Consider the following 18,496-nt stretch of genomic DNA (forward strand, 5'->3'; position numbering starts at 1 on the left):
TCAGAATTAAAAATAAATGTGAGGAGTGCCAGATGATAGTTACTGAATGCAATAGAATATGGTCCCAAGATCTTTTAAGCAAAAGAACGTATGTCCTGCCTGAGAATGAAGACACGGTCTGCGAAGAGAACAGTGCATCAGGTGTCAGCATCAATGAGAAATCCAGTTGTGGAAAGGAGAGATGAAGAGCAAGGAACGCTTTCCACCTTCAGTCCAGAGCACTGCTGAAAGGCAGCATTCCTGCAGCCCGTGGGGGACCACTCCGTATCTGTCAAGGAAAAATGCCTCCTTCTGGAAAAAAAACCATTTCTGACCCATAGGAAATCCATTACCAGCAGAGAGAGTGCTACAGTTCCCATTGAGTAGAAGTGAAGCTTTTGATAAAGCTGCAGTGTCTTGGAAAAGTGCGTTCTGTCTAAATTCCCACTGCATTTCCACTCGACTACAATGCTCTGCACTTTCTTAGGGGGTTTTTTTTTAATCTTTTATTCAGGAAACTGTAAAAACAAAACTAACACGGAATTGTATAAGCTTGAAGTGATTTCATCTTTCCAAAGGAAATAATGTGTGGCAATTTTTATACATTATCCCCTCTACCATCACTAGATGATTATATATCTAATGTTAATTGTCAAAAAATCTGCCTAAGGACTCTGGCTTCCCACCTGTTGATTTGTCTTGTGCGTAGGTCAGGAATGGAATCCGTATTTCTAAATATCGATCTCTCTTGTCTCTCCTTTCTGATAATGTAGCATGATGGGGCAGTTTCTCCATCACCACAATGTCATATATTTTAGCATGCCGCACTTTCAGTGTGTGTGTATGTGTGTTGGGGGTGGTATTGCGATTCCTTCCCTGTTTGGGCAATAGATAATCTAGCGGTTGGAAACAAGAAGGGTATCAACTTTTAGTTCTGCACAAAGTAAGCTTCCTTTAACTGGGGCATTCAACAGATAAACTAGTGGATTCAGAGGGATATTAGCCCCCACAAGAGTTATTAGTCTAGTCATTTCCTCACCAAATATTTGGAGCTCTGGGCACAACCGCCACACATGGAAAAAGAAGCCTCTTTCTCCACAGCATCTCCAACGCAGTGCATCACCATTACAAAAATATGGGTTGCATCCTGCCTGGAGACGGGTACCATCTGTGGAGTACTCTATAAAACCTGGCTTTGTATAAAACCTGTATGGAAGATGAATAACCCTCCTGTTCCCATATTTCTTCCCATTGCTCCAACTCCATTTCTTTCCCCAAGTCTCTTTCCCAAGACTTAATTTGGTCTTCTTATACCTCCCTTTCTCTATTAAAGCTGCAGATATTTTAGAAATTAACACTTTCTTTTGAGCCTACATATCTCATGTGCTCAGAAGTGGGAAGTGATCTAAAGAGAGCTGCTTCCTACTTATTACAAAATTTCTAATTTGAAGATACTGAAAAAAGGGACTCTTGCCCAAGTAAAGTTACCACGAATTTTTTTATAAGGTTTCTTCCGTGCTCACTGCTACTTCAGAATCTCTTTGTACTGGTGGAACCATGATGGGTGATCTAAGGACTTTTATTAAAAAAGGAAAGAATAGCTAAAACTACTAAAAACTCTCATTTGAAACAGAGCAGCAATGCTTTGTGTCATCCTAGTACAAGACAGAAATGTGTGCAAGCATGTTTTGCCATCATCCAGAGTTTTTTTTTTTATTTAATTGATTCACCAAGCAGGCTTCCTTTACACATGGTTATAAATATTGTATTTCTAGTCTTGACATTCACAAAACTGTTCCAAAATAAATTGCTTTTTAAGAGTATTTAAATACACTGTCACATTTCTATGTTTGGCTCTTAAAGCAAAATCATTTCAACAGTTCCTTTGAGAGGAAAGATCAAGTCAGTATACAACAGGTATTTCAAAGCAGTAACTCAGGTGAAGTCACAACTAAAAGCGATGAGGTTTGACATAGGAAACCTAGGTAGAGTCCTGCAAGTCAGACCGTAGCAGGTGGGCTGGCAGGATTGCAGCAGACAGCACCCCTCAGGCTGGCTGGGGGCTACAGCCCAGCTGCAGGCAATAGGTGCCGACTGCCTAGGAGGACTAGGCCAGCTGCAGAGGATAATTAGCTAGCCCACAGGAAGCTAAAAGGCTCTTGGGAAGAGGCATGAACAAGAGTGAGACGGACTCTAACAGACAGAGGTACCAAGCTAGCAACAGCAGAGCCAAGCCAGGGTGCTCTCATGGGGTCCGGGAAAGTCCCAGGGGCTGCATGGCTGGAAGCAGCAGCAAAGACCAGGAGAGGTAACTCATGTGAGAAAGAGAAGGGAGGCTGCGCTGCAGTGCTGAGGGAGCAGCATGAAGCCAGCAGCTCCTTCTCGGGCTCTGGGAAGAGACACTAGGACAGTAAGTCACCCCTTTATGAACTATGTTCATGGACCATTTAAGCTAGCAATGACTTCAAACCTGCCACGCACACCAAATAAGCACTGCAATGTGAATAAAAAGGTGATTTGGCTGCCCCAGGGTGACAAGATGACAAAACTAATTGGACAAAGGTAAAATTGCAGTACCAAAGACAAAACTAATTGGGAAGATGCACCTCACGAGAGAACAGAAAGTTGATCTGAGCCTGTCATATCTGTAGGCAGTGTGGTTACCAGGTGTGCAAGCAACACATGGGAAGAATAGTTTAATGGCAAGATAGGCTTGTGAAAAAACTCCTGCAGTGGTCAGTGAGACCCAGCATTACCATGTAATGAGTTTTGATGGCTGGTCAGGTGATGGAAGCTAGGTCAACTGAGTCATTTGGATTAAACCACATTACACAGTGGGGGCTTAGGAGAGGAAACCAGGAGGCTGGAAAAACAAAACCATTCCCCGCTCCTGGTTTCAGCAGCTTTTTTAATTTTATTTATTTAGAGGTTTTTCATCTTATCCTAGAAGGATTCAAATTTCTTCCCAGCTGCCACAGTGCTAGTTCACTACATTCAGCAGAAGCTCCTTTGAGAGATGTCTGAGGGCACAGCAGAGTCCTAAGATATGTACATACATATATAGCTACACATGGATGTCAGCGTGACAACCAGTAAGTCCTCTTTGCAGGTTCAAAGTACCAGATCCCTATCTTTTTCTAAAAAGAAATTATGAAGAGACATGAACTTCCTTCTACGGCCTGCGTTTCTCCTTCCTAGTCCCCTTGCAGCCATTTTGTTGGGCTACTTGAAACAACATAAAAAGGCAGGCTCCACATCAGGAAGCCAGGCAATATCGGGACACAAAAGTTGTAGGACTAACTTGGCACATCCCTGTGTAACTAGGATAGTACCTTGTACCAAAACGATGGCTATCAAATGGGGGAGGCAGGATTAAGAAGTGCTTTGGAGTCTGTAAAAGGATCCCTGCGTAGCTCTTCCTTGTAGGCAAATACTTCCTTACACAGGGGAAACCAGGGCTGTGGGGTTTGAAACCACAAAAGCGAGAAATTGTTTGCTGAATGGAAGTAAATCATTTTCATTGACAAAGTAGCAAACAGCATTATGTAGTCTTTCCATTGACGGAGGGCGAAAGAAACAAGCTGGCTGTGATCCAGGCGCTCTTGATTCACAACTGCAGATCATGAAAAGTTCAGAGTGCTTCTATGGAACAGAGCAGAAACTCACATTGGCTAAAAGTATAAATCTCGCCTTGTGTTGTGGATACCTGAAAAACAGGGCAACAGCATAGAGTCAAACTGTGTACAGGACAGCATGTGTAAGCTCTTAGAATTTTCTTCTGAAGAAGCTGAAACTTCACCATTTATAATAAAATACATCACTGAGGACAGGCTGGGGCTGTCGTGGGTCCAGACCCCTTGAAAGTTTTGCTCACCAAAGCAGCAAGGTGACCACAACCACCTCTCATATGTGAGACAAGTCAAGAGAGAGACAAATAGTGCAAGTCTTAACGATCTAGGAATCGAGAAAGTGTGAGTATGCAGTTTAAGGAACCAAAGCAAGAGAGGAATTGCAGCCATAGTTGTGCGTGTCGAATGGAGGCCATTACGTGTTTTGTGCACAGAGACTTCCCTGTTCCTTTACGTACCTGCACCAGCCAGGCCCATGCCAGGGTTTTCTGAGCCTTGATAGGCACTTGCTTTTCTTTCTTAAAGAGAGGGGGAAAAAAAACCACAAGAAAAAACAATCAGAGAAGATGCTGCTGCCACAGCACAGAACTAAAAGCAGTCTTCGTGCAGGCTGTTTCTGCATGAAACCTTGTGCTTTTGCAGCCCACTCTGGTTTTTGGGATTTTTTTTATAAATGTAAATAACGGTTGTTAAAAACGTGCCTGGAGAGAGAGATCTGCTGGTAAGAGCCAGGATTCAAGCTTCCTGGGCCGTTATAGGCGACTGGAGGGAATTTGGGTGCACACAGGGCTTGGTCAGTGAGAGCTCAGAAATCCCTGCCTCAGTTTCCCTGTTTGCCCACAAACAGATGTGGCCAGGCAGGTATGATGATTTCACAAAGTGTGAAAAGTGTTTTGAGATCCTCTGCCAGAGGTGGACTGGAGGTGGCTGGGAAGCAGCAAATCTGTCCCCTTGGGACCCTGAATGCTTATGTAAGAGGGGAGTCTAGCATCCATATGCCTGTTCAGTCCTGGGTATGTTTAGACAGTGGTGCCAGCTAGGCACAGCTGTGCTGATGCGGGTCCCTGTGAAGCAGGCTGAGCTCCTTAGATCTGGCTCAGTGGGTGATTCAGTTTAGTTGCCACCTGGACTGCAAACTCCCTGGGGTAGAGGACCCCCGTCTTCACTGTGGGCCCAGCCCACAGGCATTACAAACAGTGATGAAACGAGGACCAGGTTTGCCCGGTGGCTGGGTGTGCTGGAAGCTGTCACAAGCTCCGTGCAAACTGCTCTCCCTAAAGAGTGTGCTGTATAGATCATTGCAGATTTAAAGCGTTAACATGGGGAACAAAGGACAGACTCATTCTGTGGAACCCCAGGCCTGGCTGGGAGACGGGCATGGCCAGGGGAGGGAAATAAACCTCGAGGTGCGTGGACGTGTTTTTCATGGGTGCTGTGGTTTCTGTTACTATATTCAGAGTATAATTAAGGCCCTGCGCAACGGCCGGGTTGCTCAGACGATCTCTCGACATTCCACCCCTTTGTCATCATCTTCCATCTGCGCTTGGGGCGGCTCCTCACCTGGTTTGAAAGCCACTGGCAGGAAGGGCTCTGTGGAGCACTTGGTTATTTCTAGCAGTGCCCCAAACAGGTTATAGTTTACGCTAAATATTTGCCATCGACCTTTTGTAACACCAGCAGTAAGGAGCCGTGCAAGGCAGTGCACAGGATGGATTTTTCTGTCCACACTGCATTGCCCAAAATTCCCAAGTCCCACATACGATTGATGGCCTGTTGGAAACACTTTCAGCCCAAGGCTTTGAGCTAGAGGGATGAAGCCAAACAAGCCTGCTTTTGTCACCTTGAGGCACAGTCTATCTTTCCCAGGCAGGGGAATCATCAGGGCAGAAGTGGCAGTAAATATTTCCTTACCTTCCCCAGGAGTTAAACTTTGACTCGTGTTTGGTAACCTGGCAGATCCAGCCATACAGGCAGGGCTGGAGTCTTGCTTCATGACAGGGTCCTGCCTAGGTGCTGGACACCTTTCCTGTTGCAGGAGACCAAGGAGAGAACCATATTTCCCACCAGAGGTTGGTGCTTGCATCACATGCAAGTCAGGAAAGGAGTGGTGATGTCCCGAGCTCACGAGGCCTGGATTGCCTATAGCAGGAAAGTGCCATAAGTCTGCAGGCTGAGTCGGATGACTCTGCAGAACGGGCGGCTGGTAGTCGGCTTGCACGGCAGCAGCAGACAAATTCAGACCAGAAGGAGACACGTTTGTAGCAGGAGAGGACTGATATGGCTTGGTCCAGTGAGAAGAGAAATTCCAGGGCTGGGGAGACATGCTATCTAGGTGAGAGAAAGAGAGAAGAGTGTGGACATCTTACCTCTTTTCCAAGGCAAATTCCAAATTACTTTCCAGGGAATATTTGAGGAAAGGGCTGCAGGGTTTGGCTCCGATTGCATTGAAGGAAATTCTGAGACCTTTTAGAAAACAGGTTATTCACTTGGATGCTGTTACTTTTTTAAAAAGTAGCAGTGAATCCATCTGAAAACAGGCTAAGTCCCCACCACATGTACTTGAATACGAATGTCAGGCATTTTGCAGGGCAGTGGGAGCTAGTTGCAAATAAGAATGTAAAGCATGTTGTGAAATTAGATGAGCTTTTTATTTATTTTTTAATAACAAACTGAGTCCCTGTCAAATCTGTCCCATTTGAGAAGAATGGAAACTTCCTTGACTCCTAAAAAAAGGACCTTGATCCTTTAGCCAGGCCCACAGAAATCCAGCAGGCCCCCACACAGGTAGGCATTAGTGCTTGCCCAGGAAAGTACAAGTCTGTGACTGGGACCTTACAAGTATAAAAGCCTGTTTACGCACAGGAAGAGAAGTATGAGAGAGAGTCTGGTCCACGAAGTGCAAACTTGTTTAGCAATTGCACAGCTTCATGGGAAGCCACTCACCTTTTCTTAGGTCTTTGTGCTTCGTGCTTAGGTCTTGCGGGCTCTTGACATTGCTCAAAGCTCTCGAGAAGTGTTCGTCGACCACACTGTTGATGTCCCCATGGAAGTAAGTAAATACAACACACTGCGACCCCCATTCTGTTTTCACAGGCTGTTTGCTTTGGCTCAGATTGGCAGCATTTTCCCTGGTTTCTTCCATCCTCAGTGATAATTCGTGCCTGTGGACAAGAGAACAAGGTAAGAGGAGCATTTCTTTAACCTGAATGGCTCTGCAAGCGTGGGCATAATCCTCTTCCAGCCGAAGGCAGTGGGACTCTACCAGTTTACCTGTGCATAGATATGGAAAGCTGCTTGCTCCGATTAGGGCAGTGCACAGTGGGGAAAGTAACTGTGTAGGGGCTGGATGAAGCTGGTTAGCCAGGCTGGTCACAGCTTTTCCCCCTGGGGCAGGCTCCTGGCGAAGAGAGTCCCCAGGTGAAGAGGGTACATGGCAGGTAGAGGGATGGAGGTATGTCACATACAGCAGATACATCACGCATGTGCAGGATTTACCTTTCGACGGGACTCCATTGCCAATCTGGGTGGTTCTTTTTAAAACAGCACTAGGCCTAGGCTCCATGTGCCGTGCATTGTCATCCAAAACATGGGCTGGGATCCTCTGCCTTCTGGCACTGGGAGCCCCCCAAGGTGGTCCCTGTCTGTCCAACCTGGCAAAAATGGTGCTGAAGTGTCCTCTGGGCTAGCACCTGCTCCCCACCCGTTCACACCCACCTGTGATTCAGCAGCCCAGACACTTTCTGTGGCAATCGCCTGACTGGGGGGTGACCAAGAACTTTACAGATGCTGCTAAACTGTCAAAGGCATCGAGTGGTCTCATTGGCATTACCATACCCAGGTAAAGAGTCCATAGCAGTCACTAGACTGATTAAAATAGCGCTAGTCAAACACTGCTCACAGCAAGGCAATGGCTGTGCCTGGCTGGTGTCAGGCACGATGGCAGAAGCCACTGAGTTATGAATGCGCCTTGCTTTTACTTTGAACGGGCACAAGCTGTTTGTTGGGTGGGATGCTCCACTCGTTTTCTGTTAGTTAAGTGTCTGCTGTGTTGGTGATGACCCGACTGGCTTTAGCTATGGTTGGCAGGTGCCTGCCAGTTCACCTCTCCGAACACACTGTATAATGGGGGCTTTGGAAATCAAATGCACCACTGTAACGATTGCCTCGTCAAGTGTTTATTTCGGGATCCAGTAATCAGAACTGTTCGGGCTGTCTGATTGGGGCTCTCGCGTGTAGATGTATGTTTGAAGACCTTTTGAAGGGAAAAAAGGGTCAGCATGCGATTCTTCTGCGCCTCTTTCCCCACATTGGCTCATCCCTTCTCCTCCTCCTCCTCTCCATGCTTAGTCTTAGTCCCAGTCTCCACCTCGGAGCCCATCATATAAACTTGGTCTCCCTCCTTCTTCCACAGACTTTTCTTCCCTTTTCACATCTTCCTCTGGTTCCTCATCCCATCTCAGTTCCTTGCTCTCCTGCCCCTGTGTGCGCGCACACACCCTACCTCCCACAACTGCCTCATCTCTGTTTCTCCTGTCGTGTACCTGGACTGCTGGTCGCCTTGACCAGCCAGTCCCAGCGTCCGCCACCAAGCTCATTGCAGCCTCTCCCCAACCAGCTCGTGGCCTCTCTGCATTTGCATCAGGTGCTTTCCTCTCCTTTCCACCTGGTGCACCAGTAGAGGGCATTGAAAGTCCAGGAGTGACTATTTCCCTCCTCCTGGTGACTGCATGCAGCATGTCGCAACTGTCCCTGGACGGTACCAAGGGAAGGCCTTGCTCAGCCCCTACCGACTCGGGATGGATCATATTCCAGGGAATGGCCCATGCACAGAGCAGCTGGGAAGATGGGAAAGGGGTGAAGGTCGGGACAGCACACACAGCACAATCTTCCAAGAATTTACCCAGCAAACTAGTACATCCCAAGTAAGCATTCGCAAACAGAGGGGGTCCCCCCTGCGAAAAGTAGGCCAACATTTTCACAGGAAGAGCAAAAGACACATTCCTGACAGCAATGGCCAAATTTCAAGTCATTGCAGCCAAGCAGAGACATGTTACAGCTTCAAAGAGAAGCAGCTGTATGACTTGTTTTCAAACAGCAGTACAACTGAGTATTTCTCCCTCGTCTCATTCTCGGAAGCGATTGAAGCAGCAAGCTCAAGGCTTTCCTACATGGCTCAGGAGGAAACGGGCAAGTGGCATGGAAAATTCCAGCCCGAAAGAAGGGAGTTCAGCAAAGGCGAAGCAGCGTACGGGCTCGGCAGAAAGCGCTTCCTACCATGAAGATCCACACGCTATGCGTCTTTTTTTTTTTTTTTTAAAGCAGTCTCTGGCCTGAAGGACCAGTTCTCTCTTCCTCACCGCAAAGCCCTGATCGCGTCCCTATTCCACCCTGGTTAACTGTACTCGACTTGAAGCAATCTGCTTCTTGGGCAAGAATTTTGGGGCATGTTTGTTGTGTGTGGGTGCAAGCAACTGTCATGCCTCTATCATGTGAAAGGGCTGGTAGTTAAACATTAGGCAGATTATACAACAATTTGTATAGAACGAAAACAACAATCAGTACCTATCTAGGTTTCTACATATGCTTAGTCCAGGATCCAGGTGCTTTTCCAAAGGCAACTTGGGACAACATAGCCCCAGCCATCAGAGAGAAATAAGTGAGGCCACCTACCTGGTCCCTTAGGATGAATCATGCAGACAGGGACTGGGGGATGAGGAGAGCATGGGGAGTAGGGATGAAATTGGGAACTGTCTGTCGCGTGTCACTTTAATTTCCTACTCTTTCCTCTCGGGAGGATGGCAAGATGCTGTCTGCACTGCCAGCAGGGCAGGTGGAGCCACTAGAGTTCCTGCCTGCCACATATTGCTGTCAAGATGCATTTAGAAGGAAAGGAAGGACCGAGTCAGGTTGAAACAGTATAAACAGGTTAAGATTTAAGCTAAATGGAGGATTTTTAAAAAGGCCCTATTGAAACCCAATAGGCTTTACAGCTTTAAACAAAGCTCGATTAATAATGGGAAATGGTACAGGTTACTGTGAAAGACATAGCTTCTCTGGGCAGCAAAGCCCCGGGAACCTGAGTGGTTAACTAAGCCGTAGCTCCCAGCAGCACTGCGAACCGGCTCTCAACAAAACGTGATGTCTAGTGCTGTCATCTTGTCCTTTACACACTGCTGCTCAAGCACCGTCTGGAAAAAAGTTCCCCTTTCCCAAGCGACACGCAAAAACAGCTCAGTAAAAAAGCCTTGCTGTTAGGAAAGGCTTTTGGGGGTGGAACAGGTACTGTACACGTCCGGGCAACCGGGGGGGAGTCTTACCTTCACTTAGTGCCTTCCATTGAGTGCCTCTGGTGAAGGCTGTCCTCATGCTGGACAGTCCGGCAGCCGTGTCCAGGGAGCCTGCGGTTCTCTCGCTGCGTGGATGCGTGCTGTCTGCAGCGATGGTGGGAGGAGGCAGGGAGTGTTCATGAACTCCCTACTGCTCTCTAGCCTCTAGCTGCGACTGAACTAGGCGTTTCCTGCAGCCCAGCTCCTAGGAATGCATGAAATGTACTCCGACGAGTCAACCAGGTTAGGAGGTTTCAGGAATGAGGAAAATAGGATTTTAAATAGGTTTTGGTGACACTGTACACACAAGGAGACGGTGTCTGCCTGCCAATGCTTCAGAGTCAAAAACATGGCAAAGAACCCAGATGGGTACATGACTAGGTGTTGTTTTGTTCTTTAAAATCATTATTTTCCTACAGGTCAGGTATGCTTGCATTTGAAATGAAGTAATAGCGTATTCAGCATTCTTTTAAGCAGAAAAGGTGGATGTTCTCCATCGACAGCAACCTTTTGCTGTCTTTTCTCATCTCATCCCACCCCTCCTGCCTTTCTGAGCCCATGACGATGACTAGGGACATACATGTGGATACAACAAAAAGCTTCTGTTGGCTTTAGTTACAGCACGTTTTCCACCCCCCGATAACAAGGTAACGCAGCCAAAAACCTGTTTGTCATCCCCAAACTATTCCTGCACTTGGATCAACCTCACCAAATACCAGCACTTTGACCGTGAACCTACTCCCAGAGACTGTTTCTATGAACTGCCAGCAACATGGGCCAACCCCTCTTACCAATCACCCTGCGTGTGCAGGAGCAGTTCAGTTCTCTCCACTGCTGTCAAGAGCCAGTTCTTCACTACCAAGCTATAGGACACTCAATCCTTTTCCTATTGACAGCATATCCCTTTGGATCAACGTTCACAGGTGCAGCATCAAACCACAGGAATAGATCTCTTTTCCTCTTGTTGTCTCAAGAATTATTTTACGTAAAACAGAAAAGCTTCAGCAGAAGAAACTAAGACTAACCCGCTTCAAGATACGCAGGTAGCATGCCACTCGCCTTGTAGATGAGAGAAATGGGTTCAGTCTCCCCAAGCAGACTATCCTGGATTATTAACCTTCTTCTCTGTTCTTGGGACTTTCTTTCTGACCCATCACCTTCATGAGTTACCCAACAGAAGTTGCAATATAGCAAGGTGCAATGTCATTTGGGTTTAATCAGGCTGTCGGAAGTGAAATTACCAGACATGTTGGTAATGAAGTACTAGTGCATGGGTGTTAACACATATTTACACGTATTCATTAAAATTACAGTGTAAGCACAAGATATTATATTCATTTCGTAGCATCTTATAAAATTACAAAATAAATGGAGATTTAGATTAACTACAATCTCTCAAATATTGATCAAAAAGGCTGAGCGGTTTCTTCATCAATTTGTTTATTAAAAAGGTAGTATAAAACACAACCCCTTTAAGAAACAAAATTCAAGACACAGAAAATCAAGAGATTTTGGGTGCTGTCACAGGGCTAGAAATTACATATGTATGAAGGTATTTCCAAAATAAAAATGCTCTTTCCAGAATGCGAGAGCGCTTTGAATGGTCAATTCAACTTTGCCAAAAAGAAAAGGCCAGTAAGAAAAATTCAAATTTGGTAAAAAATATTTTCACAGTACTACTTCCATAGTAGCATATAACCAGTCAGTGCAAAGAACTGGCCTCCAAACTCTGTAAAGGCCATTTTGTTCTGGTATTTTATTGCACTTTCAGAATCCCCTGATACTAAGAACTTCGAGCCCTGTGAAAGTCAGCACTAAAATACACACAAGTCAACTTAACACAAATATACTACTGCTTGCTTAATGTACAGAATTTAAGTCCTTTGTCATACTGCCGTACGCTTTCTCAAGTTCAGAAACAAAAAATAAACTCTTGATTTTAAATCCCACAAAAATTCTAAAGCTACATGACATCTTAAAAGGGATTTCACCAGGTTGTACGTGGTTTACGACTTGAGGATGTAAATATTGACTCGCTGTAAAATTTAAGGGTCAGTCTGTGATTTTACGAAACAGCCCGTCACTGTAAGCTTTCTAAAGTGAACTGGAACTAAATATTCAAAAGCGTAAGCCTTGGTGAATGATTTCCAGGACAAGCTTCTAGCTCAAAAATGCACTGCATTTAACACACTAATGATTTTAAGTGAATTGCAATCCCAGTACAAAATAAATCTTGTTCTAAAGGACTGAAATTCAATTAAAAAGAGGTAAATATATCCAGCTGTATTTAAAAAGTGAAAAATCAGCAGGAGAAACAGATAAACATTTTGATGCAAAATGAAAAACTAAACTAATTCATTCCTCTCTTCCTAGCTGTATATGCAAATTGGAAAACACACTCGTGGTAACGTACACATCTGCTCTTTTGGGGCTTCATTGCCTTTTCAGATCCCTGCATTGCTGATGCACCTTATAGTCTTGTCTCTGCGTAGTACTTAAAAGGAGTCAGCTAGGGTCAAAGGACACTTAAGAAACATTGGATACTTATCTTGCTGGGATCCTTTGACCCTAGCTGCTTCCTGCCCCTGGGGCAGGGGGCTGGACCTGAGGATCTTACAAGGTCCCTTCCAGTCCTGATGTTTATGAAAAAACTCTTGTTTCAGTACCCCCTGTCTGCATGTCAGCATCTTCAGGTCATTAGAGTATCATTCTGTCATAAAATGGAGGCTTAATTTGATTTGGTTCTTAAGTGAGCAATACAGAAGATGGGTTGGTGAGAACTTCACAGTAGCATCCCCACCCCGCTTAATCCCCTTGGACACTGAAGTGAGTTTAGACACTTTGCCACCTTTTCCAAATCTCCTAACCAGAATCTAAGAGCAACTCTTCCACCATTGACTACAGTGACTGCTGGAAGATCATTTCAGCTTCCTGCTAAACCACGAACCAACCGCACCTTTTCATGAAAAGACAGTTTAAGAGGGATGGCTTTTCTCGAAATGTTCACTTCTCCGATTGAACCCGTTTTCTGTGCTTTTTGTAACAACTTCATGGGGGAATCCTGGCGAGTGGAGTACAGATCAGATTAGGAAAAAAAAATCACTACCAAGAATTAAGGTATAAAATAAGGTACAAGAGCATGAATTTCCACTTGCAGTCCTTACTGAACTGATGGATTTAACTCTGTACCGACAACGTAGTTCTCTTTTATCATAAGAGAGCATTTTCGTTTTGAGCCACACAGCAACAAATCCTTAGGTTTTAGACTACATTTGGATTTTATTCTCTCAAACTATTTATGGGGTAGTTAGTTATCTGGAAAAACTATTTGGTGTATTTTAGAAGAAGTTAATGCTACTCAGTTACTAGGATTAAAACGTAATAAAAATTCTAAAAATTTAGACTGATGTGATCACAAGTTTTGCGCACACATGGATCAGTTAAGAATGAGTCGTTACTGCACTGAAATACTAGAAATCCATTTTCATGATCATGAAAAATAATAGCTGGGCATATTTACACAAGATGCTTACTGCACATTAGCCTAACAACACTGCACAGTAGCGTGTCACGGCAACAACCGTGCTAATAGGCTACTGCACAGTAAGTGTCACTAAATAACTGTGTGCCAGTGCTACCGTGCAGTAACTCTAGGTACTGCACATTTAGTTAGTACTTTATTAAGGAAGTACTACACTAAATGCACAGCATCTAAGGCGCATTAATGAACAGGTAGACGTGCCCGCCTACCTCAAAATTAGTGGATAATGAACACTTGCATAACTAAAGAAAAAGGGAAAACTCGCTGTTACTAAATAGCTATTCACATAAGCATCTACAAGAAACAAAGCCAGTTTCTTTACCAATTACTTTCTATAAACTAACATAATCTTGTCATGATGTTTTATTAATCAAACTACACATTTTTCAGATGTATTGGCAAAACACTGGGGGGGAGGGAAGGAAAAGGACTTTCAATGTAACGTACTTACTTTAAGACAGTTTTTCTAGCTCGGAGTGAGAAGTTCTGAATTTCAGGCATTAGCATGAAAACAATAGGGTTTTTACATCCTTTTCCATTATTTTACTTTAAGAATGAAGAAAGGTTAACGTTTTTACAATCTTCATTGCATTTATTCATTTAGAAATTGTGCAGACAGCAAAAAGAAGAGGTTAAAACTACTACTCCTCCATTAAGCACATTTCACTTGATAGGCAAGCCAATCAAATGAATTTATGAATCAACCGAGAGGAAACTTGCTATACAGACACAGTGTCATTTAGCATTAGATATTTTTTTCCTCCTGAAACACACTAATTCGTACTAAAATAGATGGGGTTTTCTGACACCGAGAGATAAGGCTTTAAGTACTGTATATACAACGTTCATACATTTCTCAAGCGTTCTCCACAGCAGTTTCAGTTCTCCTACGTAACTGCAAAATCAAACACCTGCACAGAAGGTTACATATTGTAAAACAGGACCTCCAAAAGCTAACAAAGAGCAATAGCTTATAGGTCTAGAGTTTTGGAGCTAGAAGAGCACTGAAAGCAACAGCCATGACACTAAGCTGCACATGTCCTACACAGAAGCTTTAAGCACACAGCTATTTGTGGTGATAAGTTCTGGTCAACATTCATTACCAGCGCAAACGTTTCTTATGTTTAGAATCAATGTAGGCCACAGCTATAAGTATTTATATGCTTTTAATGGAACAATCCATTAAAGTTTCCTAAAATAATGTTATGTACAAGTAGAAAAACCTGTCACACAAATATCATTAAAAAAACCAAAAAACCATAGCTGTCAAATTCAGGGGCAACGCATCTGATGGTCTTTGTCGTACTCTCATCTAGGTTGCTCAGAAAACAAAATAAGATGCAACTACAATGGCGATTACGAATTTACACATTCTTATCGCTATGATCCAAGCACAAGGGGATTTCCCCACACCCCCAAAAAAATTCCCCCCAAAAATGTAACTAGCGTGGCTGCCTGGACAAATGCAAAAACCACAGAAGGTAACCACAGCACAAATCTATCTGAAAGACAATCAGGGTCTTCTATTCAAACTGTCCAAATGCTTCAAAATGGAAACACACTTGAGAATTAGCATCCATAATCTCTTTCGACCTATTATTTATTATTAAGGGAAAAAAAAAAATCAACATTATAAATTGGAAGTTTAAAAAGCCTCCTGTAAACTGAAAACTAAAAAGTCATCCATATGAAGAGATCTACTAAAGGGACAGGGCCAAAATCATGTTCCCAAATCCTTAATTAGATGTCTAATTAAGTTTTTTCTATAATAAACATCTCCACTGAAGTCGCTTCTGAAATTCAGCACGCTTCAAAACTGCTTAACTGGCTAACAAGATGTAAATGGAAGAAGGCAATATTCTTCAAAAAACACATTGCCAAATATTCAAATATTTGTGCAACAACTCTGGGATTAAGTTATCAAAATTCTTTAAATTTTATAAGTCTCTGGGGTATGAAAAAGCAGTTCTAGGGGCTGGAGACGGGCCCAAAAGTGTGTGTGCCTCAAAGAGAACATGGCACATACTACCTCCCCACTCTTAGCAGAGAAGCCCTACTTAATCTTAGATTCATCAAGGCAAAAAAACCCCAAAAGCCAAATATTCAAACGTACGATATATTTTTACATGCTTATAGCATACGATGAACATCTACCTTCACTGCCAGAATTTAAAACTAAGATCCGAAGTCAGTCTTATTTGTTACGTTCCAGTGTTGAAATGTTTACAGCTTCTAGTCCTTTTAACAGACTTGCAACTGCTCTACGCTAATGGAAGATATATGCAGAAGGTAAAAGATTTTATATGCTCAGCATTTCAATTTAAAAGCACCGTTTCACATATCTGGTGCTTCACGTTGGCTCTGTTAAGGCTCATTTATTTTTCAGTTTTGTAGGCCAACTGATAGGTAGAATGTCAAACACGTGGCAGTACACGTATGGGTTCAGTATCAACAACTGTCTTCTTTAACAGAAAGATACCAAGTTCCAAAAGGTCTCAAGAAATTAAAGCAAATGTTAAAATCATTCAGTTGTCAATAACCTTAGTACATTATTTGACTTTGTTTGTGTCATTATAGAAACTTCAGAGTTTGAGCATACTTCACGTTTACATAACTGAAACACTGACAAGCAAAAATATGACATAAAAAGCCTGGTCAGTTCTCTGCACCCAAATTGAGATACTCAGCTAGAACAACGGTCAATTAATATGAACTTTTAAATCCTCATTAAATACTGCTCTTAATGAAAATTTCAAAGCACACAACTGATGACATCCTAATCTGCATATAATTCATACGAACACTGCCTTGAGTCACCTTGAAGCACAGGATAATAGGAACCCAAGCATTGCCCTAGAAATTACACTTTCACAAAATATCAAGATGTTATGTATCTGCTTCATCATCACTGCCCGCAACGCTGCTGTCTGTGGATGGAGCGCCATCTTCATTCATGCCTTGGCCGTTATTCTCTCTCTTCCGAGCATCGTCGTTCACAGCACCTTTGGAAGGGTCGGTTTCTTTTGAAGCCTGTTCTCCTTCAGGCAGTTTCACGCTGCTTGTTGAAGAATTTGCATCAGATGTAGTTTTCTGGCCTGATGCGTCAGGGTCTTCTAAAAATGATCCCCAGCCTTTGAGCCTTTCTTCCCTCTCTCTTGAGGTCTCTTCAATCTAAATACATATATATATAGGCCTTGATAAATATCCCCACCAAAACTGCAACCTGGCACTTGCATGTAACAAGGTAGCTTAGGCTTAAAAATTATGAAACTGCTGCTTTCATCATTAATATGCATCAAGTGTAATATCTTGGAGCTTCACTCTGGCCAAGGTCCGCTCGTAAGTGCTAAGCATGATTTACTGATCAGGTTACATTTCCAGTGTGCAAAAGCGAGATACATCTAGGGCCTTTGAGATGAAGTGGAAAGTAACAAATAGTTCTAAGAGAAATCCCCAAAATTGGTACGCAAAAGTGATTTAGAAAAAAAGAGGACTTCGAATGTTAAAATACCTGATTTTATTTCAATTCTAGGTTTGTTTCCTTTTAACTTTAAACAAATTAAAGATTCACACTTGAGAAGAGTTTTTAGATTAAAATTCAGTGAAACATTGGGACATCTAAGGATTACCTGATAGTCTGTCACACCATCCCAGGGTTCAACACTTAGTTGCCGGCCACCAAACCACCTTCCATTGAGAGCCTGTATGCACAGATCTGCTTCATCTGCTTCTTTAAATGACACAGAGGCCACACCATCCGGGTGTCGCTTTAAGAAAAAAAATCCAAATCCTATCAGATGTATCTTTTTTGTTTAATTAAAAATTAAGTTTTGTTTGAGCAATCTTTTCTTTGCCTTCCAAGGCAGAGAATGGTCCTGTTCTGCCTGCTTGACATGTGCATAATCTTCTTTTGAAATATGTATCCTATTCTTAAGTAGTGTGAAACGTGAAAGACTGTTTCCTTGTATAGAGAGATCAGTATTGTTAGTTTTTAAATAAAAAAAGTTGGTTGTGACCATTTTAAATGTGCACATATTTCCATCATACAAGTCCCCAATCTAGAAGCAAAAAATGGTACACAGATATGAAGGAAACAAGAATACATAGATCTGCACAACTTGTACAACATTTCTGTTCAAATCAGAAGATATTCCACAGATGAAATTTAAAATCCACTAACTGAACATAGAAAGTTTGAACAATGAACCTTAACTTTCCATAAAATAACTGCATTTTAAAAGGCAATGTCCAGCAAGCCCATTAACAATTTAAAGAATCCGAGTAACTGTGTACACAGAACATACAACAGAAATTACTTACATCAAATATAAGGACTTTTTTCACTTGTCCAAACTTCTCACATTCTGTCCGCAAATCTTCCCCGATTTCATTCAGAACTAAAGGATCCTCCTGCAAAATGTGTGTGCATGTGGATCATTTCAAAGTGTTGGGGTAATGCTGTTGTCATAATGATCCAGGAAATGTGAAAGGCAAGAATTCTTACAGGTGATCTCTTCTATTGGACCAGCTGCATGGTAGGGATAGAGAAAGCAGCTGCCTCGGCCCCTACCAGGCTCTGCCCCCAGCCCCTGGGGCGCAGACCCCGGACACCACGGGTTCAGTCATGCTTGGTCAGGCTGGGCAGCTCCACCTGCCTCTCCTCGCTCCAGTTACATCTGCTGCATTCACTCCTTTTACAGCACGCGACCCAGCCTGCAGTCTGCGCTGTGCTCCGCTCCAGCTCAGGGCGAGAGGGAACTCAGGCATCTGGGGGCTCTGGCATAATTAATAGGGCTGTGCGAAGCTTCGGGTGGCGATTCGATTCGGAGGAGATTCGGTGGCTGAATTTCTGAATCAGAATTCAATCAGGGGACCAATAAAAAGGTCTGAATCGAGTCAAAGCTCTCTGAATCTTCGGAAAAGATTCGGAGAGCTTTGACGATTTGGGCAGTCCCCAATGGCTGCAGCAGGGAGCTGCAGCCGCTCCCCCCGCCCCCCCCATGCTGCCCCCACCCCCCCGG

At 43.6% G+C, this 18,496-nt stretch overlaps 2 protein-coding genes across 5 annotated transcripts in view; both read right to left on the reverse strand.

Annotated features, from left to right (window-relative positions):
- Positions 1-1,663: 1,663 nt before the first annotated feature.
- Positions 1,664-10,984, reverse strand: VGLL1 (vestigial like family member 1). 4 transcript variants are annotated; one of them, XM_025191854.1, is made up of 4 exons: positions 6,552-7,099; positions 5,520-5,936; positions 4,067-4,122; positions 1,664-3,685 (listed from the first exon to the last, which is right to left on the reverse strand). In XM_025191854.1, the coding sequence occupies exons 1-4, from the start codon at positions 7,081-7,083 to the stop codon at positions 3,611-3,613; spliced, it is 1,080 nt and encodes a 359-aa protein (XP_025047639.1). In that variant the 5' UTR covers positions 7,084-7,099; the 3' UTR covers positions 1,664-3,610. The 4 variants fall into 4 exon arrangements, with proteins under 4 accessions (XP_025047639.1, XP_025047640.1, XP_025047641.1 ...); XM_025191855.1 differs by having other exon boundaries at positions 4,067-4,126; XM_025191856.1 differs by lacking the exons at positions 1,664-3,685; positions 4,067-4,122 and adding an exon at positions 9,926-10,984 and having other exon boundaries at positions 4,146-5,936; positions 6,552-6,769.
- A 148-nt stretch (positions 10,985-11,132) lies between these two features.
- Positions 11,133-18,496, reverse strand: part of HTATSF1 (HIV-1 Tat specific factor 1) — a 21,466-nt gene continuing 14,102 nt past the window's right edge. The window contains exons 8-10 of the mRNA XM_014525688.2: positions 17,796-17,885; positions 17,105-17,242; positions 11,133-16,646 (exon numbers count right to left, since the gene is read on the reverse strand). Of these exons, the coding sequence (XP_014381174.1) occupies positions 16,362-16,646; positions 17,105-17,242; positions 17,796-17,885 (513 nt within the window). The 3' untranslated portion in view covers positions 11,133-16,361. The remainder of the gene's footprint in view (positions 16,647-17,104; positions 17,243-17,795; positions 17,886-18,496) is intronic.

Source organism: Alligator sinensis, unplaced genomic scaffold (assembly GCF_000455745.1).
Source record: "Alligator sinensis unplaced genomic scaffold, ASM45574v1 scaffold1584_2, whole genome shotgun sequence".
NCBI classification, from domain to species: Eukaryota; Metazoa; Chordata; order Crocodylia; family Alligatoridae; genus Alligator; species Alligator sinensis.

Coding starts and splice junctions, on each gene's coding strand:
- VGLL1 (XM_025191853.1), bottom strand. CDS start 7,083: ATGTATCTGCTGTATGTGACATACCTCCATCCCTCTACCTGCCATGTA. Junction 5,937..6,551: donor GCACAAAGACCTAAGAAAAG/GTGAGTGGCTTC, acceptor TCTCTCACCTAG/ATAGCATGTCTCCCCAGCCC.